Source organism: Exophiala oligosperma (assembly GCF_000835515.1).
Source record: "Exophiala oligosperma strain CBS 72588 unplaced genomic scaffold supercont1.10, whole genome shotgun sequence".
NCBI classification, from domain to species: Eukaryota; Fungi; Ascomycota; class Eurotiomycetes; order Chaetothyriales; family Herpotrichiellaceae; genus Exophiala; species Exophiala oligosperma.
In genome coordinates, this window is record NW_015622827.1 from 1,564,969 (window position 1) to 1,591,596 (window position 26,628).

General features: G+C 47.3%; 10 protein-coding genes across 11 annotated transcripts; 4 read left to right on the forward strand and 6 right to left on the reverse strand.

The window, feature by feature from the left end:
* Positions 1–488: 488 nt before the first annotated feature.
* On the reverse strand, positions 489–2,353 carry PV06_09716. 2 transcript variants are annotated; one of them, XM_016411180.1, is made up of 7 exons: positions 2,013–2,353; positions 1,708–1,963; positions 1,608–1,653; positions 1,301–1,554; positions 1,096–1,243; positions 892–1,042; positions 489–821 (listed from the first exon to the last, which is right to left on the reverse strand). In XM_016411180.1, exons 1-7 carry the CDS (start codon positions 2,249–2,251, stop codon positions 626–628), a joined length of 1,290 nt encoding a protein of 429 aa, XP_016258987.1. In that variant the 5' UTR covers positions 2,252–2,353; the 3' UTR covers positions 489–625. The 2 variants fall into 2 exon arrangements, with proteins under 2 accessions (XP_016258987.1, XP_016258988.1); XM_016411181.1 differs by having other exon boundaries at positions 892–1,243.
* Positions 2,354–3,044: 691 nt separating this feature from the next.
* PV06_09717 (uncharacterized protein) lies at positions 3,045–4,964 on the forward strand (the record flags this gene model as incomplete). The annotated part of the gene is made up of 9 exons (XM_016411182.1): positions 3,045–3,216; positions 3,288–3,345; positions 3,395–3,631; positions 3,727–3,894; positions 3,964–4,069; positions 4,127–4,166; positions 4,316–4,509; positions 4,560–4,675; positions 4,736–4,964. The coding sequence occupies 9 exons, from the start codon at positions 3,045–3,047 to the stop codon at positions 4,962–4,964; spliced, it is 1,320 nt and encodes a 439-aa protein (XP_016258989.1).
* Positions 4,965–5,798: 834 nt separating this feature from the next.
* Positions 5,799–7,257, reverse strand: PV06_09718 (uncharacterized protein; the record flags this gene model as incomplete). The annotated part of the gene is made up of 3 exons (XM_016411183.1): positions 6,625–7,257; positions 6,485–6,568; positions 5,799–6,432 (listed from the first exon to the last, which is right to left on the reverse strand). Exons 1-3 carry the CDS (start codon positions 7,068–7,070, stop codon positions 5,799–5,801), a joined length of 1,164 nt encoding a protein of 387 aa, XP_016258990.1. The 5' UTR covers positions 7,071–7,257.
* Positions 7,258–8,189: 932 nt separating this feature from the next.
* PV06_09719 (uncharacterized protein) lies at positions 8,190–9,922 on the forward strand (the record flags this gene model as incomplete). The annotated part of the gene is made up of 6 exons (XM_016411184.1): positions 8,190–8,320; positions 8,372–8,494; positions 8,543–8,804; positions 8,862–8,892; positions 8,976–9,091; positions 9,140–9,922. The coding sequence occupies 6 exons, from the start codon at positions 8,190–8,192 to the stop codon at positions 9,920–9,922; spliced, it is 1,446 nt and encodes a 481-aa protein (XP_016258991.1).
* Positions 9,923–10,207: 285 nt separating this feature from the next.
* PV06_09720 (uncharacterized protein) lies at positions 10,208–12,148 on the reverse strand. The gene is made up of 4 exons (XM_016411185.1): positions 11,580–12,148; positions 11,376–11,520; positions 10,908–11,304; positions 10,208–10,857 (listed from the first exon to the last, which is right to left on the reverse strand). The coding sequence occupies exons 1-4, from the start codon at positions 12,021–12,023 to the stop codon at positions 10,680–10,682; spliced, it is 1,164 nt and encodes a 387-aa protein (XP_016258992.1). The 5' UTR covers positions 12,024–12,148; the 3' UTR covers positions 10,208–10,679.
* Positions 12,149–12,625: 477 nt separating this feature from the next.
* On the forward strand, positions 12,626–15,315 carry PV06_09721 (uncharacterized protein). The gene is made up of 4 exons (XM_016411186.1): positions 12,626–13,256; positions 13,356–13,536; positions 13,598–13,726; positions 13,788–15,315. The coding sequence occupies exons 1-4, from the start codon at positions 12,875–12,877 to the stop codon at positions 14,599–14,601; spliced, it is 1,506 nt and encodes a 501-aa protein (XP_016258993.1). The 5' UTR covers positions 12,626–12,874; the 3' UTR covers positions 14,602–15,315.
* Positions 15,316–15,759: 444 nt separating this feature from the next.
* PV06_09722 (uncharacterized protein) lies at positions 15,760–17,467 on the reverse strand (the record flags this gene model as incomplete). Its single annotated transcript, XM_016411187.1, has 6 exons — positions 15,760–15,898; positions 15,962–16,589; positions 16,640–16,736; positions 16,886–16,963; positions 17,031–17,070; positions 17,133–17,467. The coding sequence occupies 6 exons, from the start codon at positions 17,465–17,467 to the stop codon at positions 15,760–15,762; spliced, it is 1,317 nt and encodes a 438-aa protein (XP_016258994.1).
* A 900-nt stretch (positions 17,468–18,367) lies between these two features.
* Positions 18,368–19,432, reverse strand: PV06_09723 (uncharacterized protein). The gene is made up of 2 exons (XM_016411188.1): positions 19,004–19,432; positions 18,368–18,946 (listed from the first exon to the last, which is right to left on the reverse strand). Exon 1 carries the CDS (start codon positions 19,374–19,376, stop codon positions 19,035–19,037), a length of 342 nt encoding a protein of 113 aa, XP_016258995.1. The 5' UTR covers positions 19,377–19,432; the 3' UTR covers positions 18,368–18,946; positions 19,004–19,034.
* An 827-nt stretch (positions 19,433–20,259) lies between these two features.
* PV06_09724 (uncharacterized protein) lies at positions 20,260–21,650 on the reverse strand. The gene is made up of 3 exons (XM_016411189.1): positions 21,204–21,650; positions 20,727–21,156; positions 20,260–20,671 (listed from the first exon to the last, which is right to left on the reverse strand). The coding sequence occupies exons 1-3, from the start codon at positions 21,597–21,599 to the stop codon at positions 20,364–20,366; spliced, it is 1,134 nt and encodes a 377-aa protein (XP_016258996.1). The 5' UTR covers positions 21,600–21,650; the 3' UTR covers positions 20,260–20,363.
* A 614-nt stretch (positions 21,651–22,264) lies between these two features.
* On the forward strand, positions 22,265–26,525 carry PV06_09725 (uncharacterized protein; the record flags this gene model as incomplete). Its single annotated transcript, XM_016411190.1, has 5 exons — positions 22,265–22,765; positions 22,833–23,327; positions 23,389–23,479; positions 23,539–23,770; positions 26,513–26,525. 5 exons carry the CDS (start codon positions 22,265–22,267, stop codon positions 26,523–26,525), a joined length of 1,332 nt encoding a protein of 443 aa, XP_016258997.1.
* Positions 26,526–26,628: the final 103 nt, after the last annotated feature.

Consider the following 26,628-nt stretch of genomic DNA (forward strand, 5'->3'; position numbering starts at 1 on the left):
CAAAGAGTGGGTTCAGAAGTTTCGTCCCGAGTCAGCCTTCACAAACTCCACCGATCTTGAAAATCCCGACTTCTCAACGTCTCGATTTGATCAAGAATTGAGAAGTAAGCCGAGACAGAGAATTATTGCACAAGTGATGAATGGCGAGATTGGCTACTCCTCTTCGAATAGGTTAGGGATATCGATGTTCTGGTCGTATTAGCGAACGAGGAAGAGGTTCGTACTTATCGTCCGAACGAGGAACCTATCGATGGTCACTGTCCGGTCAAGGCATGTGGCAAGGAGTTACCGATACAAGTGAGAGAGCCATTTGACTTAGTGTAACGAGCCCTCCGCATCGAGGGGGTGAGCGGCGCCTCCCTACCTCACCCTCGCCAGGTAGATGCACTGGTCATTCGTAGTTCTAAGCGCGAAGTTGTCACAGTAGAGGCCAAACGACACGAGAGAGCCAGGACCAATACTTGTACTTCTTAATTTAGTTTGGTCGTGGCGTTATCTCAGTGGTGTTCTACCAACGACAAGTGTCTCGAATGATCCATGATATCTACGGTCGCTGGGTCGGCTTTTCTCCAAGATGGGTCTCTTTCGAGGTTACCCTTGTGTCTTGAAGTCTTAACTATGATCTCTAGCCATGGAATTCCTTGATACCCTTCAAGTAGTCAGACCAGACTTTTCCGATATCATGCTTATAGATCCAGTTCAGGTTGTCTTTCTGCCCGATACCAAACGACTTGAATCTGAGCTCAAGAAGTTCCTCGAAAGTCTTCTCTTCTTCCTCGGCTTTTTTAGCACTCGCGCTTTGGGCGTCAAGATACCTGTACCTGTACATAGCATATTGTCAGTAAGCGTCGTGTTGTTGGCTTTTGCTACGTGCGCCCGGTCTGGACATACATTCTCTTATAATAAGGAAGGCGGATTTCTTCGAAGGCCTGAAGCGTATCCTCGACCAGCGTTTCCGATCCGAGCGAATATTCGTGCTCGAGCGCCTGCGCCAGAAGCCACCCATCTTCCATGCCGAACGTGGCTCCAGACCCAAATGCACCTAAATATAGAGTATTGGCATCTTCAGTTGTATCAAGAGGACTAGGGGGGTACCATGGAGCGGGTGACTAGCGTCCCCTATTAAAACCACCTTGTTCCACCCAGTAATCTCTTCCGGGCCAGGACCTGCGTAATTGGCAAACTCCTTCCACGCTCCTTCCGGGACAGCTGCAATTGCATCTCGAACCCTTTGGTCGTATTTCTGTCAAAAGGTCTGTTAGTAAGGCCGTTGCCATGGTTCTTGACGTATACGACGAACCACAAAGCGAGCCTGCACTCTTTCGTTTGTTGCGGGGATCCCCCACGATACCGTCCGGCCTGGGATATCAGGCTCGTGGTAGGATCTCACAGAGAGTTCGAATAGCTGTTTCTCGAGAGGAATTTCGGAAGAATCGTCGACTCCTGACAAATAGGCATGTCCACCCTTGACATACCACCATGATGTCCCATTGGTGACGTCAGGTATGTGTGAGAGAGATGATCTCGGGACAAGGGTCCGCCAGACCGTGTTTCCTATCCCCAAGTTACAGTCAGTGGAATCGCTATACATGGAAATGGTGGCTGACCGGTGAAATGGATCGTGTGATCTGGATAGAGTGTTTTTCGGATCACCTGTTCCCTCTGTTGTCAGTGAGTGCATTTGGTAGGTTGGTGGCTTGAACGGACGGAACGAATGCCATCGGCTCCAATCACCAAGTCTGCAAGTGCCTCCGTCCCGTCCTCGAACGACAGGCGCACGCCTTCTGAGCCAGCGTTCTGCGCCGACACCAGTTTCTTCCCGTACTTTATCACTCCATCCGGAACCTTCTCCAAAAGACCAGATTGAAGCCGAGTTCTGCGAGCTCTGATGGCCCCACGAGGATCTAAATCACCGTTCTCTGGATGTGGTTGCAGCAAAATGACTTCACCGGTGTAACCATTCCTAAATGAGACATGTGAATACAATATCGAACCTTTGTTTGTGTCCCTACCTCTGACGTGTATCAGCTTTCGAGAAGCCTTTGACTCCGTCGGCGGCCCCTAGCAGATCCAGAACCTTCCAGGCATTATAACTTAGGCTGATGCCTGCTCCAACTTCTTGAGGCTCAGAATTCCGCTCATAGAGGACAGTCGAGAGAAACGGCAGCTTCGACAGTGAAATTGCTGCCGCCAAGCCGGCCGGACCTCCTCCGATGATGGCGACATTGATCGTTGCTTGATATGAGCCCATGGCTGTTATTGTGCGTGAAGGTCACAGAGGATGCTCTGTCACTTCTACTGTTCAGCGGCCTAGGACTTATAGATTGAACTGCCCAGACACAAACATCGTGAGGTGGGCTGGAATTGTCGGGATGCTATCTTACATGCTGCCACTAAAGCACGCCATCAAGCACGCCTTGCGGGAGAAGCTTATACTTGGTAACTTTTCCAACTCACTGATTGGCTGCACACGGACTGCTCCGAGGAATGATTGGATCTAGCACGCCAGCACGGCCGCTTATCTGTCGGTCCATGCCTTCATATCTCATGATGGGTCTTTTGCATGCCATGCTCAACTAAGCCCTCCTACCACTAACGCTACATACTGCAAGAAACCGATGGCAGCTTATAAATGAGTATCCTGATGGTCCGTATCCATTGGCCAGAAGACAATCCGGCAATTAAGGTAGGAGGCCTACGGCGTGTGGGAGAGGAAGGGGGGGCGGGCGGGTTGGATGGTCTTTTGGGCGGCAATTTCTCTATTGTAGCCGAACAGATGATGATGCAGATTTCGGGCTTCCGGTATTTGTTGGTTTCGCCGCAAAGGACAGGCTGATAACAACCATCATATTGCGTTTGAGTAGCTTGTTATTGCACAATTTCTCACTATGGGGCTTTATCTCAGGTGAGAATGGTATATAGGATGTCTTGTGCCACTTCAATCGCTATGTTTCCTGAATCTAGCTCTAAGATCCTTTTCCTTGGTCTGCACGATATGAAAAGCTAGCTTATCTACTATACATCGTTCTATCTTAATTCTCAAGATGTTGAAGGAGGCTGAAGCGGTCGTTGTTGGCCAAGGACTCGCCGCCAGTGATTTGGTCACGCAGCAGAGATCATGGAAGAGCTATGTATGGGACACATTCGATAAGCCGGCCGAGGAGCGGAAGTTTCTGTTCAAACTCGACGCTGGAATTCTTACCTTCACTTGCCTGGGTATGTGGTAGCTGGCGACAAAAGAACCCTGGGCTATGCCTCTCCGTTAGCCTGCTGACTTGTCGCATCAGGGTACTTTATCAGATTCCTTGATCAGGCAAATATCAATAATGCCTATGTATCTGGAATGTAAGGTCGTCGTGCGATAGGGAGGCAAACAACGGTTGACTTCGAGTAGGAAAGAAGACTTGAATATGCTGGGCAATCAGTATAACTACGCCGTCACACTTTGGACCATCGGCTATATCATTGGCGAAATACCTAGCAACCTCATCCTTACCAAGATTCGGCCATCGATCTGGATTCCTGCCCTGGAGCTGATATGGTCAATCTTGACGCTATGTACCTGTCGAGTCACTACTGTCCATCAACTGTATGCGTTGCGCTTCCTGGTAGGTTTAGCTGAGGCGGGATTGTAAGTTTATCCTCCAACATCTACCCTCGTCGTGTCGGTTGTTGTTTCGACTACCGCCATATCGAGTCACAATGCCACAGCTAACAGACCGTCAGTTTCCCTGGCATTCTCTACATGCTTGGTTCTTGGTATGGGAGAGATGAACTTGCCAAACGCTCCATCATATTTCACGTTTCTGGTTCAATTGCTACAATGTTTTCGGGTTACCTCATGGCTGCGGTGATTAGCCTAGGAGGAAGACACGGTTATGCAGGCTGGCAATGGTGACCTTTCCCAGACATTGTCCAGACTGATCTGGCTTGCAAGAGGTCTCCGCTAATCACACTTGTCAGGCTGTTTATCATTGATGGCGTTATTTCCCTGCCAATTGCCATCTTAACAATTTTCTTCTTACCTGACCAACCCCATAACACCCGCGCCTGGTATCTGAACGCAAGGGTAAGCTTCCATCACCAGATGATGACGCCTGTGATTTCAGTGCTAAGTTCTTCTCAGGATAGAGAAATTGCATTGGAACGGGTTCAAAGAATTGGCCGTGCGAGTAAACAAGGCTTCTCGAAAAAAAGCTCCTCAAGATCTTTTCACGATGGCACATTTGGGTTTTTCCTCTCATGACTGTGTGAGTTCATTGGCAACCTAGACAGAACCGGAGACTGAATGACATTTATGACAGCTTTGGGGGAGGCGCAGGGGGCATTGGCCAGCCAATGTTCTCGTTTTACTTGAAGGCATCGAAGCACCCAAAATACACGATCAGCCAGATCAACACTTATCCCACGACCACAGCTGCAGTGATGGTTGTTGCTGAGCTATTGTACTCGTGGGTCTCTGATGGCCCCCTGAATGGGCGAAGATGGCCAGTCATGGTCTTCGCAGCAGTATGTCCTCCTGATGATTGTCGATGTCGACCTAACAAAATCGACCACAGGTTTTCCAGCAGGTAATCTGGATTTCACTGCTCGTGTGGAACATCCCCAAAGGGTGGCTCTGGTTTTGTTATATTGTCATGCAACAGGGTATTGCATTGGTACCACTGAACCTGATGTAAGTGTATACATTGCAGGCCGGTAAAGGGGTCAAGATTGTGTACTAATGGCTCTATAGCTGGGTAAACGAGGTGTGCTCTGATGATACGGAAGAGCGGGCCCTCATCATCGCCGTGGTCAACACTATACAATACGTGCAGGGTGCATGGCTTCCACTCCTTATTTGGAAAGTTACCGACGCCCCAGAGTACAAGAAAGGCTTCCCCACGGCGATTGCATTCACCGCCGTAGTCACAGGAGTTATTTTCCTTATCAGGCACCTGGCAAACAGGGATAACAGACTGTAAAGATATCGGAACCCCTGCAAGCAATCTTGGTTGCTGACATGTTGGACAGGAAAAACGAAACTCAAAGATAGACTTGGCCCTAGCCTGGCAAGCAATTCAGATGTGTCTGAAGATGTGGTGGTTCCCAAATAGTCCGTATCATTGCCGCAACTTCCAAGGCTCAACTCTCTCGACTTCGGCGCTTATGGGCTAGATTGAGGGAACTGGATTTAATGGTTGCGGCCTCATCGTAATTGGGCACCACCGGCATGCCCTTTTTATAAAACCTGCTTGGGCACTTCCATGCTTCACGCAATCGGACAATCCGTTTTATAGTACTCCGCTGATGAAGGCTTCGGGGCACAAGACAACACAACAACAGTCTTTGATAGAAGGGGTCCACCTCATACTACTATGTTTAACTTTCCTACTCTCGTCAATTCCCTTGACATAGGTGCGCACTTTGTAGTTTCCAAGGATGAAGGCATCTAGATGTGGCCAAAGCTTCTGTCTTGTAGAGATTTATACTTCTTCCGCTGTTGGACTCGCACAAATTACCTCAACTAATTGAGCTTTTGGCTGTTTATGGGCCCTTAAACCTCAATTTTTAGTAGTATACTTTCAGCAGAAGACGGCCGGATAGCTCTCTACAATCTCAGTGTTCCACCTATAGTTGGAATCTAGCATTTTTGTATGTTGTACAATCTACAAACCACCCACTCCGAAGAATCATTGAATTGTGCCGAGACCGCCTTTTTGCCCTCTTGCAGGATTTCATCCACCTTCTCCCCGTTAAACGTGGAGAATTCAGTTGTCATTCGTGTCTTTTGCAACACCTCTATTGCAGATATTATCCTATAAATCGTCAACTAGTGTCTCTAGACTGTCGACAACGGTGCCTTTTATGTGATCTGCATACCTAGCGGCCATGAATATGTCGATGTGGGGCTTCTCGGCAATGAATACTTTTATCAAGTTGAGCGCAGGAAGAACTCCTTCCCGAAAGGGCTCCCAGAGTAGAAGAGGTAGCTGTAATAGTTCGTCGTCGAGTGTATGCTGCATCATTGGGCGGTGGAGCGAAAACCGGGCATACCAATATAAGAGCTTCAGGCGTGTGCTCTGCGCGGACAGCACGCCACCGCCTGGCTCGACTGACCAGCTTAGACTTGCCGGAAGGCGAAGTATCCAGGCATCAAGTTGCGACCGTAACTCCTGTGTTATGGGAGAGACGGAGAATGTCATGCTACATGCCTTTTGAGCCGGGTCAGCGCTGTGTCTCATAAAACCTTCCAGCTTGTCGGTTGTCAAAATGCTCTCCAATATAGCACGCAATGACATTTCAGCCAAGAAGAAGACAAACTGGGTGTTTATGTGTGGCGGCCTGTCCTTGTTGTTGGCTTCGTCGCAAGGTAAAGGTAGCGGAAAGAACTCCTCAAACAGAGCCAATGTACTCCGTGGAAGGGTATTGTCGATCTCGTACATCAGATCTCTATTCTCAGTCAACGGGAGGCCTTGGACCTGAGAGCATATGGAGTCTTAACCGTTCAAGGTTGTGACAGATCCAGAATAACAACCTTAAGTTGTTCCTTTCATTCCTTGGCCGCTGGATTTCTGTGATCTGGTCCCTATCTCGACGTCAGCTCGACGGTGAAACATGTATGTGACAGTCGAGGATCCTCACCGTTTGATGACACTCTGGAGCATAGTACAAGCACTATGAAGCGCAGTGGCGAAGTCAAGTAGGCGACTCTTCTGCAGCAAAAAGATGGCAGAGAATACCAGTACATGGACATATTGCAGACTTAGCTGGGCACTGATCCGGCTGCGTACCTGCATTGCGCGCTGAAAATCTGCGAGGCCACTTTCCGTGAACCCTACGTACATGAAAGCCTTGATCGTAGCAATCACAAGGAGCAAAAGGCATGAGCGCATGTTGTCTTGGAATCCCTCTGCCTCGACCGCGTCTGCAGCGATGCGCAGAGTGTTTTCACATATGACAGGGTACAAAGTAGCAACATTGGAGAAGAATCTTTGCCTAGCTAGGGGTATATCGCGCACATCGCTTGGCCTGTAGGAGGTCATGACGTTGGGAAAGGGTTTGCGGTACTCCTCGCAAGACATTGGCATCTTCCCCAGATACTGCAATTGTGTATCACCGTCTGTCAGAGGCAACTCAATGCTATCGTCGATACGATGTGATGAGCAATGCCAGAGGTCAGTCAGCGGGACGCTTGCCTCTGTTTTGTCGCGCCAGTCATTCGCATAAGAATTTAGAGTGGAAGGACAAGGATTCCACGATACTACCTCCCCGAGGTTGCTGCCCTGACCAGTATGCCGAGCAGTTTGACCATCTGATGCGCTGGAGGAGGAAGTCAACTGATCCGGCCATCTTTCAGTTTGAGTGAGATGCGGTTGTATATACCCCGAACGTTGTGTGTCACTGCCCCTGATCAGTGATGCACACACAGTTAGATGGCAGAATGAAATTCGTACTTCGGCGGTTGTTGTCGTGGATAGTCACACTTGAAGCCGTGGCGGCTACAGTAAGCACACCTGGGTCTTCCTTTCGTACATTTGACCTTCTTCAAGCGGCACGTCTTGCAAGCCTGCACTCAGTAAGCGCTTGCCTTCCCCCTGGCATAAGTAGAAGAGGCCAGTATGGGTCATCACATACTGTAGCACCTTTCTGCAAGCCGTCACTAATATCTGTTGATACCATTGACAGTCGCCCACTTGTTCCTCGAGGCTGCAACTCCAGTAACCGAGTTGACCGCATGAGTGAACTTCTCAGCCGCTTCCGACGACTGCGGACTAACGTCTCCATTGCGACAATAGGGGACTTTTGGGAACGACTCTTCCATGAACTTCGAGTATCAATAAAGTAGTAGTTACTGTTGTTCAACTGGTAGGTTCTCGGCCGAATATGGCTCGTGATAAGGAATTGCCCGATCAGAATTGCACCATCGGTCCCAGGCAAGGCGTGAGAGCCAAGCCTGACTATTGGCGAATCAATCCTCCATCTAGACAACACTCAATTGGCTGCAATCGGAAGGCCATCCCATGAAGCTCGCTAACCATGTGGCTTCCACATGAAGTACTTGTTTCTTTCGCAAGATCAGAGTGCCGACATTCACTTATAGATATTCGCGCAATCCAAGACGACATGACTCCATGTCTAAGCCGCTGTTTTGTCATGCGAGGCTTTGAATTATTGTTCGTAACACATAACCATCCCCTGCCAACACCATGATTGAGCGCGTTCGACGTGTAGCCGTAATCGGGGCCGGGGTTTCTGGAGTGACAACGGCGGCTCATCTCAAAGCCGAAGGGCTCAATGTCACGGTTTTCGAAAGGGCTCCTGTGGCTGGAGGGGTCTGGTCAGTACATCTCGTCCTGTCGCTTGAGAGGCTGTTAATCTCGTTTATCAGGATCTTGGATTCTCGAATGCCCCATGAACCAACGTTCCCATCAGTCAAACCATCACTAGCGGATTCCGTCTTTTACAACAGTGTAGAAAACGCGGATCCTTATCTTTTGCACGCGCCTCCAGGGTAGTGAAGTTTGTTGGTGCAGGGACCTAACGCTGAACGGAGATACAGACCTGCCTATGAGACGTTGACAAACAACGTTGCGACCCAGTTTCTAGAGTTGAGCATCAACAGCTGGCCAGCTGACACTCCAGCTTTTGTCAGGCACAATGTCCTGGCTAGTTACATCCAAGATACGGCAGTAAAGACCGGTGTTCATGAAGACACACTGTACAATACTGCAGTGAGAAACGTATCGAAAGCAGGCGATACTTGGAGGCTTGAAACTGCCACGTGGGATAAGACCACTGGCAAGGCGACAGAGAACGTTTGGGTGGGTTTCGCGCACCGTCTCTTCATTCTTGGCTGGTTAACCTGGCCCTGTCTCCAGGATCTCGATTTCGTTGTCGTTGCTTCTGGACGTGAGTGGTCATGACCTCTGAATTCCGGATTTCAAAGCATTCAGAGGTATTTTTTTAGATCATTATTGCTAAAGCCAAACCAGACTATCATGCCCCGAGGGTTCCAGCCATCCCTGGTTTGGCAGAATGGAAAAAAGCGTGGCCATCAAGGATCCAGCATTCCAAGAGTTATCGCAACCCCAAAGGATTTGAGAACCAGGTGACTTGACCTAGAGAGAAGCATTCGCCCAAGTTAATGATTTCCTAGACCATTCTTCTGATTGGCGGGAGCGCCTCTTCGATCGATATTGCCAAAGAAGTTGGACCTGTGGCCAAGAAAGTTTACCAGTCAACCAGGGGTGGTTTCATGGACACACCAGAGTCCTGGCTACCCCCTAATGGTGTGCGAGTGCCTGGAATCGCCTCGTTTGGTGAGCTTAAAAACGGTACCTCGGAGAGCACTGGAGCAATTGACGGCAAAGTCACCCTGGTCGATGGCCAGGTGCTTGAAGGCATCGACCGCGTGATTGTCGCTACGGGCTATCACTTTACCCTGCCATTCTTCCCGCCAAAATTTCATCGTGACGACGTGCCACGAGAAGAGGCAGATGGCAAGATTCTGGTAACTGACGGCACCATGCTACATAATCTCCACAAGGACATCTTTTATATCCCAGATCCAACCCTGGCGTTTACAGGTGTTCCTTTTTATACCGCAACATTCTCCCTTTTCGAGTTTCAAGCTATTATCATTGCCGCGGTATTCTCTGGCCAAGCTAGAACGCCAGCCAAGGATGAGATGATAGCGGAGTACCAGGAAAGGATTAAAGAGAAAGGGTACGGAAAACCATTCCACACTTTGGTTGGGCAGGATATACAGTACGCCAAAGAGCTCATGGAATGGGTGAATTTGGGTCGTGATCCGTCGACAAAGAAGGCTGATGGCTATTCAGCAGAATGGATAGCTGCTCGTGATGAGTTTATGATGACCTATTGGGAACGTGGGAGTAAGGAGAATAGTTCAACTGCGAAAGAAGTGTCTTTGAAATAATCCATTAAATCATAAGCGAACGCTTTTTAGTCTAGCGTATAGAGGTTCCTTATTTCTGGTGTTCACTCTGCTCTTCGGTAGTGCACTTAAATCTAGCTCCGCGCCATCCTCATGAGCCAAATGGCGCCCGACGAATGCCGAGTGAGTGGGAGAGAGTAATTGAACAGACAACCACGAGAACGGTGAGTTTGATGAGGACCGAGACGCCGACAACCTCGACGACGACGACTAGAGGCCGCGGAGGCCGCGGAGGTCGTCGAGGAACGACGACTAGACCTGTCATCCCAGGAACGTCTCAATGGCAACTAGAACCTGCCAAATAGCAACGTGAATTCGTCATTTTTATCGCGGCAATTGGCCCTGTGAGATGCAACAAGCCATGCAATGAGAAACTCGTCCCCATATAAATAACTAGTAAGTCGTTTTCCGTCGGCATCACAGAGAATAGGGTCCTGCATCATAGGCATCATAGAGAATAGGCCAGATAGGTGTATTGCAGAGTACTCGGAGGACTTGCCTAATTACCTAGGTATATGGCCGAAATGCAAGGGTGTCTGGCCGAAATACCTATCGCCCGGTGCTACAACCACAATGGATGATGATCACGTGATGTTGCGCTGACCTTGCTGGACATGGGGTTGTTGTTTTCAACTTCATATACTTGGCATCACCCCAGATCTGTGTCAAGGCGCGACGCGCTCTGAGGAGCCTCTATTCTTTACGCTGGTCCCCCCTGTGTGATATCAGTTCAAAACCCTCAAGTCTCCAACAAGATGCCATCCACCTTCTTCTCGTCTGGGTCCAGCAGACCTAGTGCTTCACGACGCGTAGGGGCGTTAGGGTCGAAATAGGGGACTTCGGCCAACGAAGTGACTCGTGTACCATGTCGAGGATAGTGCCCACCATAGTCCCAAGAGGCATTATGTATGGTGATTCTACTTTAGTCAGCTTCAAAGCACCAGAAAAACGACATCATTTCTTTTACCTACTATCCCACAATGCACTCGTTCCCGGAGTCCATTTGAATCTCACTTGGATATCCACGTTCTGTTCATAAACGTCAAACAAATATCCCAAGATGAGATCATTCTCAGCCTTATCGAGCCCGACTATTCGACTAGTCATTGCTCTATTAACCCACAGGGCTTTCCACCCGGTAGCCGGGTGTACTCGAACCAATGGATGAGTCCGCTCAATATACTGAGGACCCGCATTTGGATTCTCCTTATCGAGATATGGGTGAGCAGATCTATAAACAGCCTGCTTGCCATCAATCATTTTGCGGAAATCGGGTGATAGCTTCTCGTATGCCGAGTATCCACTGGCCCAGAGAGTGTCTCCTCCAATCGGTGGCACAGTATCGTTGTGGAGGTGAGTTATACCTACGGCAGACTCAGACCAGCGGAACACAACATTCCAGCTAGGCTGGCCATAAGAGGGTGGAAGAACGTACCTGCAGGCTGGCGTTCATGCACAAGATCGGTATGCCAGCGGGATGCACCACCTGGTTTGCGAAAGCTCGCAGTAACCTCGGTGGCTTGGAGAGCTGGCCAGATGACAGTCACTCCAGACACTCCAGGGACTTGCGGAACTTGCGGCTATGGTCGACTCAGCATAATGAACCACTTTCAACGAGATCGAGGAGGGGTTGGTTTACATGAATCTCGACCTCGCCATAGTACTCTCCGAGCTCTTTCTGTTGCTGAGGAGAGAGGTCCTGATCACGAAAGAAAACGACACTTCGCTCAGCGATCAACAAGGCGAGCTCATCCTTTTGTTGATCTGTAAGATCTTTGAGCTGGAGGCCCTCGATCTCCGTACCAATGTGGGTGGTTAAGTCGGTGACCTTTGTGGCAGCAGACAACAGTGCGTGTTTCGATCTTTCCGCTCTGGCACCTGCATCGTCATGTTTTCGTTCTTTATTTCTAATATTGTACACATCCTGAAGATACAAAGGTCGATTGGGGCGGTATGGGTACCCGTTTAACAAATCAATGCCTGCCTTGGTTAACCTTTTCAGCGCTGGCTCGGGGAGTCCCAAGGTGTCTTTCTTAGGGACGACAAAGTCCTTAATGTTTTCTTCGATCAGTGCTGGTGCCATTTTGCTGTTCTTATTTCTCACAAGACAGAAGCCGTTCCGCCAACTAAAATAGGGAGCAAAACAACGTTCCTTTCTCAGGTCTTATAACCTTCGCGACGAGCTCCTTATGAACGATGGTGCCGAGGATATTTCCCATATACAAGGAACCTGCTTACCAACCCCGCTCGTTTGCTGGCCTGCAAGGTGATATGGTGAGATCTAAGTGTCACGGGTTGGTTTCTAACTGTCTCTAGCAAAGTCACGCATTGACCCTCTCTATGGCGAAACGGATCACGATACGAGTGAACTTGCATCTAGGAAACCCTTATCGTTCCAATCACTTGAGGAATGTCCTCTGCCTGAAAGACACATATGGGAGGAGAAGGGACGAATGTTGTCGAAACAGCAGCACGTGACCGAATTGCGTGCTTTGATGTTTGTATTTGTTGCTCAACTGTCGACACAGACCCCTGACATCCCCCACCCTAGAGATCTCAACTGAGAGAGTGGTGATTGTTCGCTTCTCAGTGGTCGTCACTCCATTGGAGTTCGTGGGGTGACACAAGTTATGCTTATCACCTTGTGCCGCAATGCTTATTCTTGCTTGGACATGGTCGGCATCTCGAACATATTGCTGCATGTGCCGAAATGCTTCTGTACATCAGAGACAGCACGCCATCTATGCGTGGAAGACGCCATTGCAGTGATCAACATCTGTCGCAGTTGACATCTCCACTACCATGATACCCTGATCGGAAGGTAGTACCTCAACCTACGCCAGCCCGGCAGAACAGATCCGGATTTAAAAGAGCTTGGGAGAATCCAAACTCTAGGTTGCACGAGGCACCGGGAAGCAAGGAAAGAACATCATAATGGCGTTTCATGGCGACAGTAAAGAGGTCGAGCTCAAAAACCCAACGGCCAGCGTCGACGACAGCGACCATTCCCGATCACCACTTCATAACCCTACCTCAAGCTCCGACGATGCCATCCAAGCAAAGCCAAGTCTGACATGGAGGTCGTATATTTGGGACAGTCTCGACAAGTCTCCGGAAGAGCGGCGGTTCTTGTTCAAGCTTGACGCCGCCGTCCTCACGTTTGCATCTCTGGGATATTTCATCAAGTACCTCGACCAGATAAACATCAACAATGCATTCGTGAGTGGAATGAAGGAGGATTTGGGCCTGTATAAGAACCAGCTAAACTATATGCAAACATGCTGGACCGTCGGATACGTCCTGGGAGAGATACCTTGTACGTTCTTGTCACCGCCCCCTTCTCGTCGCAGCCTTACCAGCCAAGCTGCCGAGACATTTGGTCTTTTGCATAGTAAGGCTAACGTGGCTTGAACAGCGAACATGGTCCTCACACGCGTCCGTCCAAGCATATGGATCCCAACGATGGAACTCATCTGGACCATTCTCACATTCTGCACCTCCAAATGTAACAGCGCGAGTTCGATCTACGCCATCCGCTTCCTCGTCGGTCTTGCAGAGTCCACTTTCTATCCAGGCATGGTCTACGTGATTGGATCGTGAGACTCCCCTCAGAAGCATATTTTGTGAGCAGTGACAGACTGACAATGAATCCCGCAGTTGGTACAGACGAGACGAACTTGCCAAACGCTCCTGTATTTTCCACACCAGCTCTGCGATAGGCAGTATGTTCTCTGGCTACTTGATGGCAGCTGTATACCATCTAGGCGGAAAAGGTGGTCTCAAAGGGTACGTCGGGCCGCTACCATGTTCCTCTACGCTAGCTGCACATGTGACTAACTCACTACAGATGGCAGTGGCTTTTCGTCATCGACGGTGTAATTTCCCTGCCTGTCGCACTGTCCGGCTACTTTCTGCTCCCTGATGTGCCTGAGATCACAAAGGCATGGTACTTCAAGCCTCACGAGCGCGAGTTCGCCAAGAAACGCATGAAGCTCGAAGGCCGTGCCGACCGCGCCCCTTACACCAAAGCCAAGTTCAAGAAGATCTTCACCTCCTGGCACATTTACTTTCTGGTGCCCTTGTACATGCTGTTCAACAACGCGGGCGCAGGAGTCTCCCAGCCCACGTTCGCGCAGTACCTCAAGGACTCAAAGAGCCCCAAATACACCATCTCGCAGATCAACGTATACCCCACGACGACGTACGCGGTGCAGATCGTCAGCACGCTCGTGTACGCGTGGACCTCGGACACGATTTTGCGTGGCGCACGGTGGCCGCCCATCCTTTTCGGTGCAGCGGTGAATATCGTCTGCTACGCTAGCCTGGCGGTGTGGGACATTCCCACGGGGTGGCATTGGGCGTGTTATATCCTGGCCGGATGCGGCGGGGGGCTGAGCGGCCTATGCATGGCGTGGGCTCACGAGATCTGTTCCGAAGATAACGAGGAGCGAGCCATCGTCACGGGATCCATGAACGAGATAGCCTACGTGTTTCAGGCCTGGCTGCCGCTGGTCGTGTGGCAGCAGGTCGATGCGCCACAGTACCACCGTGGCTTCGTGACGTCGGCATGCCTGTCTGCAGGCTTGATCGTAGTCGCCATGGCCGTACGGTGGTTGTGGAAGTGGGAACTCGCGCGGAATAAGCAGATCAGCCTTGCCTGAGGAAACCAAAGCTTTTCGTACGAAGTTCCGCTACAGGTGTGAGCTTTTGCTTACCCCTGGCAGTCGAACACGCTGATGTGCTGAACTGTGACACAAGAGAGGTGGAGGTGTGAGCAAAATCATCCCCTTTTGGACAGGAAAGCGTTGTATAAGAAATTTACGTTTCGAACAACCAAAAACTCCGTAATATCTGTCTGAATTTGCTCTGTGGGCAGGAAAACGGAGAGCGTGGTCCTCTTTTTGTGAACTTTGGTCGCATTGCTCACTCTGAAGCTCCCTTAACTGAGGAAGGAACTGGCCCACGCATCAGAGTACCGACACAACTTGCTCTGTCGACCTTTCCTTCCGCCGGATAGAGAATGGCGATGTACATGGATTTGCAACATGTCGGCCACTGGCAAAGGGATCAGAAGGTACATCAATGACAAGTATTCGATCTCACTTTCGGTAGATGTTTGCAAGGCGCGAATGGCTAGCCAAAAGGGAAGAAGGTGTAGTTTTATACCGGGACAGAGCGCTGTCTCATTCCCTTTCAAAAAGTCGGATGCTTGGATTGTTTCGTCTCCTGAGGTGATCCTGGCCCCTCTGTTTTGGCCGGCAGTCCCCAAGCACTTTTTGTTCCGTAACCGATAGGGTATACTCTATTCCAGTAATCGATCCCCGAGGGAACAATTCCAGATGACGGTCTTTTCAGCTAAACTCTAGTGAACGAGTATGCTCTATGTAATGGTTCGGATGCGCTGATAGAGAACGCGGGGGGGCAGGGAGGAGTACAATCTGGGTGAGTATGCACCTTCATCAGTAGGCTGTCATCTCATCAGGACTACAAAGCCCGTCATGCGACATTCTCAAAAATTGAGATATGAGCTTTGATCAGTTAAATTTGCTTTAGACGGCGTTGTTTGAGTGCCTATTGAACTTTGTCTTTTTAACTACAGCTTTCCAGGGACACATGCAGTATGTTAACAGTTGACGTAATCTTCTCTATCTGGTGACTTTCGACACTGTTTAGGGGCATGTTGCATCCACTAGTTCGAGGCACTGTGTTTAGTATCATCAGAATGTTTATGGCCTTTTATTGAGTGGTGAGAAAGCTTCATCCCTCCTTCTGACCAGTTCTCCATAGTTTCCTTCCCAGACAATCCAGAGGACCTCAGTTTACATCAAAAGTCCTGCTCTTTTTTCTCTAGCCCAAAAGTGTCTCAAAACGAAAAGCATGATGAGCATAAAGACATCAAGGGCGATGGTCCAGTTATACCCAATCAGATATCTGGGGGCATCAACAGTCTTCCAGACACTGCAAGAGACACAAATCATTAGTACAATCCTGAGCAGTTTGTGCATGGGAAACAAAGCTTACAACAGCGGTAGCCATGCTCCGAAAGTGTTACCAATGGTGTTCATGGAGCTGATCACGAGAGCGCGCTCCTCGGCGTCGTGGGAACAAATCTCGTTGGCCCATGCATAGATGATGGCGGCAATACCGTCCGCACTTCCAGACAAGAAGAAAGCTGAAAATTTCAAACCGAGAGGAACCTTCCAGACTGCAAGCACGATACAGGCGAAGATATTCAATAGGGCGGTGATGGCGATTAGCCATACTTTCGCATCGTAGGCATCAGAAAGGATCCCACAGATCAAGGAAGCGACGATGGTAACAGCAGGTGAGACCGTCGTGATTGTGTTAATAGATTCAACCGAGTATCCCTCGGCCTTGAGCCACAATGGCAGACCACTGTTAGATGAGACGCCATCGGCCTGGGAGAAGAAGAAGGCAAACCCAACCAGAATCCAGAAATGCCAACCACTCAAAGTCTTCTTGAACTTAAGCAGCGTGATAGCTTTCCGAGGTTCACGATGCTCGACCGCCATTCGATCTTGGGCAAGTTGGATTTCTCTTGCCGTGAGAATCTTCGAGTTGCACCGGTCCGGGGTGCTAGGAAGGACGAGAAGACCGAAGAGGGCGATGGGAACGGTGCACGCGAAACCTGAATGGATCAGTCAGTCTGCCTGGCTTCAGTCTCAGGGAAGCTCATACAGATAATATACAGCCATCGCCAGCCCTCAATGCCATGCTTGCCATTCAAGGTTGCATACGCACCAGCCTGAATGTAACCAGAACTCATACCGCCCACCTGACTCGCAATGAAGAAAATTGCGCCACGACGACTTAACTCCGAGCGTTTATACCAACTACCTAGGTACCATTGTACCGCCGGAAAAAAAAGCCACCAAGGGCTCCGACGAAAAATCGTAGTGCGTAAAGTTGGTACACATTGCTGACCTTATATTGGGCAAGTGTGAAGACACCCCAGAGTAAATCAGCGGTGGGCAGGAAATAATTGATAGGGAGGCGAGTCATCTGTGACAATTTATGTCAGATTTGTACTCTTGTTGCTTCATCGACCCAGGAGCTAGTAGTAACGTACTACTAGTGTTAATGGAATCTGCATTGTGATAAAGCCGACCCTATATTCACGTCAGTACTGACAACAAGTGAAATACCAGAGGGACAGAGAAGAAGGTCTCACATGTATACAGTGTTCAGGTAATTCAGCTGATTCCCATACAAACTCAAATCCTCCTTCATGCCACTGACGTATGCTGTGCTCGTGGCCGAAGAATCCAAAACCTTGGCCCAGTAGGCGAGGAAGACAAATACGAGAATCAAGCCATCAAGTTTCATGATTAATCGCCGTTCTTCTGGTGTGTCGGTAGGCGAGAACCACTGATACAATTTCTGCCGGACTGGAGAAGTATTGGTAGCGGCTGGCTGTATCTCCAAGGTTGATTTCTTGTCAACCGCCACAGAGGCATCTAATGGAGCTTCTACAGGACTCGGCGCTTTCTGGACGGAGAACGACATTGTTTGTTATACAGATAGGGGAGTAGTAGTAGGTGTTGATATGGCTAATGTCTGAAGCTCACTAGATACAGAAAGGAAGAGCTGTTGTGCTCCATTGTGGGTGGTAGCAACATTATACCATTTCCTAAGTTACAATCGTTCTCGATGGCGTGATCACCTCTTTACCTGTTCAAGCCAGCAAAAGCTAGCTCCAACTGTGCACGGCATGATTACGCTGTCGAGTCTCAATTGTTCCGGCAGCGGTATCTTCGCCGCGTCAAGTGAAGCAGGAAACTTGATTGTATCCATGCCAAATGGTTTATGATGATAGAAGCTCCCGAGAAATGGCAAAGCTTCCCTTCCTTACTTGAGACTGTGCCAAGAATGGTGGCGTTAATGGGCGTCTCGGCCATCACCAACCAGTGTTTGTGCTGGGAAGCCACAAGCCAATTCTTGGCATCAGATAAACCTCGGGGGCTTCATACCTATTGACACACCTTCGTGCTAGGCCCCAGATCTCTAAAGAATTGAATTAAACCAGCTAGCATGACTATTATACGGTACTTCTTCCAAGTGTAGAAATCATGGAAATTCCTTACAATTTTTCATATCAATAGACTCTGACGATGAAGGAGAAGCTATATTGAAATGAACGCTAACAACTAGTCGCTGGTCTCTTCACACTAACGGAGCTCTTTGGATCACGCATCTCCGTGAGAACGATCTAACGTGGAAGTATATAGACGAGGGTGCAGTGAGCACGCAGCAGAAACAGCCTACTTATGAGAACGGTGCTTGTGACATTGCATCGAGAGTCATGTACTCTCACTATTTGAAACTTTACATGGCCCGCGATTGTACGACACATGTTTACAGATGGACTTTATAAGCTTAATAAAGCCTGATCCTTATCTTCGATGTGGGGTGGATTACGGGTTTCCATTCGCCTATTCGCAAACATCGAATGCAGGCATCGATGTTGTAAGTTCGACTTGTGCTCGCTAGTTGAGCTATCTTTCGGCTTGGCCTTAACCCTTGACTTCGGTCGGCATCAGTGAGCCACCATTATGCTTTGTAGTAGCACTTATTGCGAATCTAACCACTATCCGCATGCCATCTCAGCAGGAGCATCGAGCGGATGTGGCACTAGCATCGAGCATGTTCATTCATCAAGACGATATACTTCGAACGCATCGACGAGACTGTGGAACAGGTGCAGATTGGCATGCGTCTTCGACGTGTCGTATAACTATGCACCTTGCCACAAGTCATGTCGGTGTTGGACGAGCCCTCTGAAGATCAATCATGATCTTCTGAAATTCTCACCCGGGTCGACTGTAACATGTGTCCTCGTTCAAGCACCGGTGCTCGTTTCTAGGTTTCGACGATTTTGATATCTGGCAAAGCCACGGCGACCTCCATGATCTTGAGAATTTTGCAATCTCCACGATTGTTGAAGGCACGAAGGCAGCGATGACTATCTTCGATCAATTGTTCCAGCTTGAGAGGAAAGAGTTAGCGTCGAAGTCCCTTTAGCAGTGCAGGGATAGCTCCCACTCTGATTGATTTGAATCATATCTCAATATATTCAAGCGCTGAACGACCGTCTCCTGGAAACCCTTCGTGGAGCTCTTTTGTCTACAGGGTCCCAGAAGTCGGGGAAAGTCTCGACATTTGGTGAGGTAGAGTTCATTCGGAGATAAGCTCGAATTGGCGGACTTTTAGCGGCGAGATCTCGAAGCAATTCATCGGCTTCATTGTTTTTCAGTAGGTCGACCAGGTTGAGTGTGGGATACGCCATCGCAGTATCGGATTGATGGTGTACATAATCTTTCTCCATGAGCTCATCACTTGCTTCGGATTGAGCTGGAGATAGACTTCTGGTGCGAATTACCAGGCCGCGTAGCTCTGTCAATTTCTGGCCTGCCATGATGAAGTGAGTTGAATAGATTTGGTTGCGAATACTGATGGGAAGCCCAGATCCGCAAAATCTTAACAGGAAGTAATGATGAATCCGAGCACTGGATGCAAATGCTATTGTTATATACTTCCCACTCTGTCAAAAATTGCAGAAGTTAAGGCCTCTCAAAAACAACTGTCACCATATGGCGCAATTTCCCAAGCATATTGAGCGACAATCTGACCTTCCCAGCCGTTTGGCACATCAAGCATTACCCCAGAAATGGTGGCAATTGTTCAAGCCTCGGGCAAATGACCAGGAATGTGGCCAATCATTAATTGCTTAGTGGGCGATGCTGCCATTGCCAGCCTCGCTTGCGTGATACACGCGTGGTGGTGGTGGCGGTGGCAACGGTGTGATAAGATATGGTGTCCTCAAAATGTGCGCTCTGTGGGGCGATGTGTTTCTTTTGCGTGACAGACCATCTCTTTCGATTCACATTGGGGCATTTTCACCCTCTAGCTCTTCGTAGTCCGCGGATCTTGATTGAAGCTTTCGCACGGCATCAGTCTTCTGAGAATCGCAGCTGTGCTAGGAAAGTAGGCGCAAGTGAGCGTGCAGGCTCGGTCCGGTGGTACAAGACCAAGGTCAAGGCAGTAGGGAGTCATCTCGTAGGAATCGATTTCGTGACTAAGATCGCGTGCGCATTATCTTGGCCGACTCTGGTTTCTTCGCATTTTCCTTTGTCTAACTCCGTACGGAGTCGTCCTGAGTATTGAGATAGACGACATCATCGCTTGTGCAATCCTTGAACCCGGCACCGAGTCATTACATAATTTTAAAACTCGTGCTGTCTGTATTACGTCTTTAACATCGAAAATGCTGGAACGCAGCAGGGCTTGCTTCATTCATATGTTTATAGCTTATTTTTCATTGCAGGCTCGCGTCTTGTTCCTTTCTATTGACTCGCTATTGCAAGGCCGCATCATTACAACACTGCTGCAGCGACTCTCATGTTCACTCATAATAGTTCTGCACTTTTAGTCCGTTGAATTCGAAAGACGTGCCCTCTCGCTTGTCGAGGACGGTCTTGTAATGGACGTCCTTGACACGAGCTCGCACATACTCGGTTCCGGTTGGGACTATTCGTGTCTCATCCTTATCCTCGGCGCTCAAAAGACCTAAGCGATCCAAGAGCGGCGATGGCACAGTCTTCATGGGCGTATTTGCACCTGGACGGCTAAAGTATAGCAATCCAAGACGTGGGATCTGGATCTGATCCTTTGGTGGTGTCACGACTCGATGAACGGTGGATTTGATGAAGCCTGTTCCCCAAGAGATAAGTATAGACTCCCTTTTGTCGTAATTACATTCACTTACCATTCGTCAGGAAAGTCAAAGTATCAGCGGCATTACAAGTAATGCCACCTTCAACTGGCTTAACCGACTTCCATTCTCCTTCAGGCGTGCGGATTTGCAAGCCAGCGACATGTTGAGAGAAGAGGAGCGTTAAACTTCCGAAATCGGTGTGCCCGCCCTTAGAGTAGGCCTGCGTACGATCCCACTCATCTTGAGTTCTGACATTATATATCATATACCTGAGATGATCGTCTGACTCCTGGTCGTAGTCATGAGCTTTAACCAAGTAATTCTCTGGTAGCTCTAGAATAATGGCGATCAGAACGAAGAGTTTTCGTATCACCTTCTCCCAGAGCTCTCGATGGAAAGTGGCAATCTCATCATAATGCTCCTCAACTATCTTATGTTTACCAACATCAGTATATGCCGAGATAGCTTTCGGGATATTAAGCTAATAAAAGTAAGAGAATGAACACATATCATATGCTAATAACAAACCATTTCGATGTTCTCTTTAACACCAGTGTCACCCACCCAGCGGCTATTCTCTCGATATCCAAAGTATTCTCCTTCAGCAAAGTTACAGGGAAATCTGCGCTTTTCCTCTAGCGGTTCCTTAAAGAAAGTGTTTCCAACGCTAAATTGGCGAAGGACTCGTGCATCGTCAATTCCTGAATTGACGACAGTCCAGAAGCCAACTCTAGTGACGGCATCGTAGAGCTCTTTGGCTAGTGCTTGCTTTCCACCAGGCTGATCGAAGCGCGAGAGATCAATCTTGGTCAACGGAGCCCAATCGAGGTTTTCCTTGGTATGGGCTGGGCGGCTCCATGGCTTCACCAGAATTTGACTTGGAGACACCTTAGAAACAGGGTTTTCAATAGCTGATGGTGCCATATTGCGGTTAATTCCAAGGCTTGAAATAAACACTCTGGAACTATCGATTTGATAATTGGAGCAAAGAAAGAATGTACCGCTTCAATATCGGGCTTTTGCCTTCTCTTTATAAAGTGCGGGGTCTGCTGAAAGGTACGTATCTCTATGTGATGGGAGTCAGACCCTGAGACATAAGACCTCCGTTCTGTGTCGGGGAATGCTATCACCACCCACGCTGATTACGTGCTTTTGTGCTAAAGAGTCGTGATTGCTGCAACCCTCGATGATCCCACGTCAGAAAAATCCTATCGGAGATTTTGCAAATGGGTGGCGCCCCCACACCCAGACGGAATGCGGGTAGTCAAGATAATTGCTTCTATGAACGTTGCTCTGATACTGGAAGTGCGGCTATCGTCAAAGTCCTGAATGCTAGTCCGGCCTAATACAGAGATCATGTTTCGCTATCTGTGCGAATCTGGACCCGTTGAACTTGACTGCAAGGAGTTACTGGGTCGACGTGACGCCTTTTTCTCATTGATGTCGTGATGAAGAAGCCGTATTGCCGTCTCCTGGTTAAATACCAAGAGCGCAGGCCAGTACACCATGTGCTCTTCTCTCGTGGTTGAGCTGGTCAGTCGTTGGCCCTCAGATTCTGGATTAGCAATCATTGACCTTGATTCCCTGACATGCCTGAATTTGTCTTTCCCGGGATGTCGACCGATAAGACACCCGGGGAGACTTTCACCTCCCAGGCCCCTCCTTCGCCCTCTGACAGTCAGATTGATACTTCGAGTGATATTGCGGTGGACGCAAACTTTGAGAAAAGAGTCAAACGCAAGGTCGACTTCTGGCTTGTTGGTTTCTACTCGACCGTGTATGTTTTTCGGGTTATCGATTCATCGAATTATTCCAATGCTGCCATTATCAATCTTGAACACGGTACGGGCATAAAGAAAGAAATGCATTTCACACCTGGCATGTGGGCGTGGACTTTGTCTATCTTCTCATACAGCTATCTAATCTTCGAGCCCACAAACACACTGTTATTAAAGACCTTCCGACCCTCAAGATGGATGTTCGTCCTCATCCTCGCCTGGGGGATTTGCGCATGCTCAGCAGCAGCTGTCCAAAGCTTCCAGGGCATGATGTGTGTACGATTCGCTATTGGCGCAGCTGAGGCTGGTTTTGTACGTCTACTTCCTCATCCATGATACCGCGCGTAACCCATGTCTTTATTTACTAATGACAAAGTAGTACCCTGCCGTGCTCTACCATATGGATTTCTTCTACAAACCCAAGGAACTCCCATGGCGCATCGCCCTATTCTACTCGGTCGGTCAGCTTTCAAGCGCACTAAGCGGGTTATTAGCCTTTGGAATTTCTTATATGGATGGGCTAGGCAACCTCGCAGGATGGCGTTGGCTCTTTCTCCTCGAAGGATTGCCAGCAATCATCCTATCCTTCATCGCGCTTTTCGGGCTGCCAGATTACCCTGAAACGGCACGGATGTTAAATGAGAAAGAACGAGCTTACATGGCCGAGAGACTAAGTGTTACTGCGCCAAAAGGGAAGAAAGGCAATTGGGACTGGTCATCGCTGAAGATCTTTCTGCGTGACCCAAGCACGTACACTTTTACAGTTTACTGGCTCGCACATGGTATCGGGGGCTTCGGCATCAATTACGCGCTACCGACCGTAATTTATCAGCTTGGCTTCACGACGACAGCCAAGTCGCAGTTGATGAACATCGTAAGTTCTGTCTACCTGGTACATCAGCGATATGAGGACGACTAACGCAACCTCAACATAGCCCCCCTACGTCTCGTGCTTCATCTTGCTCAATACGCTAGGTCGACTTCTGCATAAGAAATGGATTCGTCCATGGACAACCGCTGTCTCAAGTAGGCTTTACTCTTTACCTTTTGATTTCAGCTATTAACACTAACATAATCATTCACAGTTGAGGGCACCACCGTCATATGCTACATCATCCTCATCACCGTGCACAGCCCTGTGGTAAAGTACCTGGCACTCATTGTCGCTGTATCTTGCGCTGGCTCTGCATATCCAGTCATATGGCCTGAACGTATCCGCGCCCTCGAAGGTACTGTTGGAGCTGGCATTGGAATTGGCTGGACAAATGCCATGGCTCAATTTGGAGGCATCGTCGGACCTCACGTCTACAGCACAGTGTTTGGCCCGAGTTACCATGTCTCATATATAATTTGTTTATGTTTTCTGATCGTGTCGATCACGTCGATATTGTTGTCATGGTACTTTGTGATTCAGAAGGACAGAAGACGGCGAGGGCGGCAGGCGAATGACGAAGCAAAAGCGCGAGAAGTCCTTAATTAATTGTTAGACGGAGTGTAACCTAGGTAATTTGATTGTTAGGGGTCTAATATGATATATTGTCAAGTCTAACCTTAATAACTATGAGGCGGTTCTCTATTTATTATATAGCAAAAAGGAGTGTAATTCTTCCTCTAATTAAGGCATTCCTTGTTGCCGCATTAACTCCCGAAATAATAGTATACTGTATATATAGGCCTAAAGAATAAGGCCCTAAAGATTACCTTAATAATAAGCGCTTTATCAGATAGAATAGAAAGAGAAATAGGTACTAAACTAGGGTAGTAAAGAGCGTCTTAAAATAGGCCTTAACTTATAAAGACTATTTTAGCGAAGTACTTCGCATAGGAGGCCCTTAACTATTTAACACACTCTTTTACAAAATAAAGCTATTTATTACGAATTAAGGCCTCTTATAAGGCCACAGACAAAGCTATAACAATAGTCACTTAGCGGTATTACTTAGGGGCACATAAAGGATAGAGAAACTTTGTCACGTAATAGGAAGGCTCTTTAGGGTCTATAATAGGTTAATATAGAGTTTAAGGATCTCATGACTTCTAAGGCTTTAGTAGTAAACCCTATAGAGCTAAATAAAGCTAGGAAAAATAATGGCTATATATATATAGTTATTATATAGCTTTATTACGTAGTTAACTTCGTTTATAATTATATCTATATATTTTAGTGATAATTACTTTACTTATAGTATATTAGTACACTTAATATACTATATACCCTTAAAGATATCTCTCTTTCTATACTTCTTACTTATTAAGAAACCTAGGCTACATAATAAGTAAAGTAACCTAAACCTAAAACCTAATACCTAACCTTAACACTATTCTAGTCTATAGTAATAATTATTACATATATAAATTAAGTCTTAGCGTTACTAGCGTAACTTTTATTTCATAACTTTCATTACACTAATAAATTATTAGTAACTATTTATCTCACTATATTATTATGAAACTATTAATTCTTATTACTTTTAGTTTTATTATTTATTAAGTATATTTAAAGGTTTATCTTTACTTAATTTTAGCTTATTATACCTTAAGTATAAATTAATAAAAGAAAATTTATCTATAAACACTATAAATATAATCTAATTTAACTTCTTAGTATTTATTATATAGCTATAAATATTACTATAGTATAAAGTAATATGTTATGAGCGGGCCTAGCCTATAGGCCGCAGATAAAGCTATGATAATAGCTATTAACCCTATGAGGTAGGAATACTAAGAGAAGCTTAGGGTGACTAAAGTTAGGGGTCACGTGACTAAGGGCGATTAGCTACGCTCAGTTATAATCAGTAGTAATTAGGCTGAGTAACACTAAGCACCACTAAGCACCACTAAGCACAGAGGACTATATATGCACAGTCATTACATAGCTTTATCACGTAGTTAACTTTATTCATAATTATACCCATACGTTTTGGTTATGATCACTTCGCTCTTATACTCGCTTAAGTACCGCGCTTTTAGTGACTTTATCTCTTATACTTCTCACCTATTAAGACTATATATCTTATAACACTCTATATGAAGCGAAACGTAACACTTTAACTATCTCTTAATCGAAAGTATTTAACATGATATCTAGCTCCAAAGCTCCTATCCGCTTACCATCCCCTATGGGTTTAGTTCGGTCCGCCCTAGGCGCGCTAACACCTAGACCATCCTCTCACACCTCTAACTATAGTGAAGGCCATAGTAGTAATAATAAGGACAACACCAAAGTTAACGCGTTCTATAGGGCTCGTGAGAAGTTAGGGTTATTTATCACTTAACTCATCGCGACCTTTAAGCTAAATCGTACTAAATACATTATCTATAAAGATAGAGTCTTATTTGTAGAACTCCACATGAAGGGATCGGCCTTCCATTAGTTTAAACTTATTATGATAGATTACCTAATATTCCCTAAGGGATAGAAGAACCCTAAGATCACTACTATCTTTAGTAACTTTACAATGTTTCTTAAATACCTTTAATAGATCTTTAGAACACTAGGAAAGAAATAGGCCACTACCTAACGAATCTATTAGCTTAAGCAAAAGGGGTTAGCCACGCAGTATTATGCCTTATTTAAGAGACTTTAGGCTAAGTTAGACTAGAATAATAATGTGTTTACTATCGCCTTTTATACTAGACTAAAGAATAGCATTAAGAAGGGGTTAGGCCTAAAAAGGCTTAAGACTTATTAGGGACTAATTAATAAAGCCATTAAAGTTAATAACTAGCTTTATAAGCTAAGTTTAGAAAGGAAGGGATACCATGAAAAGACTAAAGGTACTTACTACAAAGGTAATCATAATAACTACTAGTTCTATAGAGACCTAATGAATCTTAACTCCATGAAAGAAGGTTAGTCCTCATAACCTAAGGGTCGCTTCTAGCGTAAGGGACCATTTAGTAAGGAGCAAGAGCGATAAAAGAAAGAAAACCTATACTATAATTATAAAAAATCCGGACACTAGGTAAAAGAATACGGTATAAAGCCTATAAGACTACATATTATGGAAGTAATAACTAGTATTAGAGAAGAAAAGGCTGACACTCTAATAAAAGTATTAGAACTTAAGTGCTGATTGAAAGCATTTACGGAGGGGGTTAATAAAGTATACCGCCTATATAATAAAAGGTAGTGATACTACTAGACTCTTCGCGACTCCTTAGATAAGGAG

What these genes read in the sequence shown, in the direction of transcription:
- PV06_09720 (XM_016411185.1), bottom strand. Translation starts at nt 12,023, where the DNA reads ATGGCACCAGCACTGATCGAAGAAAACATTAAGGACTTTGTCGTCCCT. An exon ending in GCATGAACGCCAGCCTGCAG is followed by an intron (nt 11,305 to 11,375) that starts GTACGTTCTTCC and finishes AGTCTGCCGTAG; the next exon opens with GTATAACTCACCTCCACAAC. An exon ending in AGTGCATTGTGGGATAGTAG is followed by an intron (nt 10,858 to 10,907) that starts GTAAAAGAAATG and finishes TGACTAAAGTAG; the next exon opens with AATCACCATACATAATGCCT.
- PV06_09716 (XM_016411180.1), bottom strand. Translation starts at nt 2,251, where the DNA reads ATGGGCTCATATCAAGCAACGATCAATGTCGCCATCATCGGAGGAGGT. An exon ending in GAGCCGATGGCATTCGTTCC is followed by an intron (nt 1,654 to 1,707) that starts GTCCGTTCAAGC and finishes CAGAGGGAACAG; the next exon opens with GTGATCCGAAAAACACTCTA. An exon ending in CTTCCTTATTATAAGAGAAT is followed by an intron (nt 822 to 891) that starts GTATGTCCAGAC and finishes TGCTATGTACAG; the next exon opens with GTACAGGTATCTTGACGCCC.
- PV06_09723 (XM_016411188.1), bottom strand. Translation starts at nt 19,376, where the DNA reads ATGGCAGGCCAGAAATTGACAGAGCTACGCGGCCTGGTAATTCGCACC.
- PV06_09721 (XM_016411186.1), top strand. Translation starts at nt 12,875, where the DNA reads ATGGCGTTTCATGGCGACAGTAAAGAGGTCGAGCTCAAAAACCCAACG. An exon ending in CGTCCTGGGAGAGATACCTT is followed by an intron (nt 13,257 to 13,355) that starts GTACGTTCTTGT and finishes TGGCTTGAACAG; the next exon opens with CGAACATGGTCCTCACACGC. An exon ending in ATGGTCTACGTGATTGGATC is followed by an intron (nt 13,537 to 13,597) that starts GTGAGACTCCCC and finishes TGAATCCCGCAG; the next exon opens with TTGGTACAGACGAGACGAAC.
- PV06_09724 (XM_016411189.1), bottom strand. Translation starts at nt 21,599, where the DNA reads ATGGCACCATCAGCTATTGAAAACCCTGTTTCTAAGGTGTCTCCAAGT. An exon ending in TTAAAGAGAACATCGAAATG is followed by an intron (nt 21,157 to 21,203) that starts GTTTGTTATTAG and finishes TACTTTTATTAG; the next exon opens with CTTAATATCCCGAAAGCTAT. An exon ending in TTTGACTTTCCTGACGAATG is followed by an intron (nt 20,672 to 20,726) that starts GTAAGTGAATGT and finishes CTTGGGGAACAG; the next exon opens with GCTTCATCAAATCCACCGTT.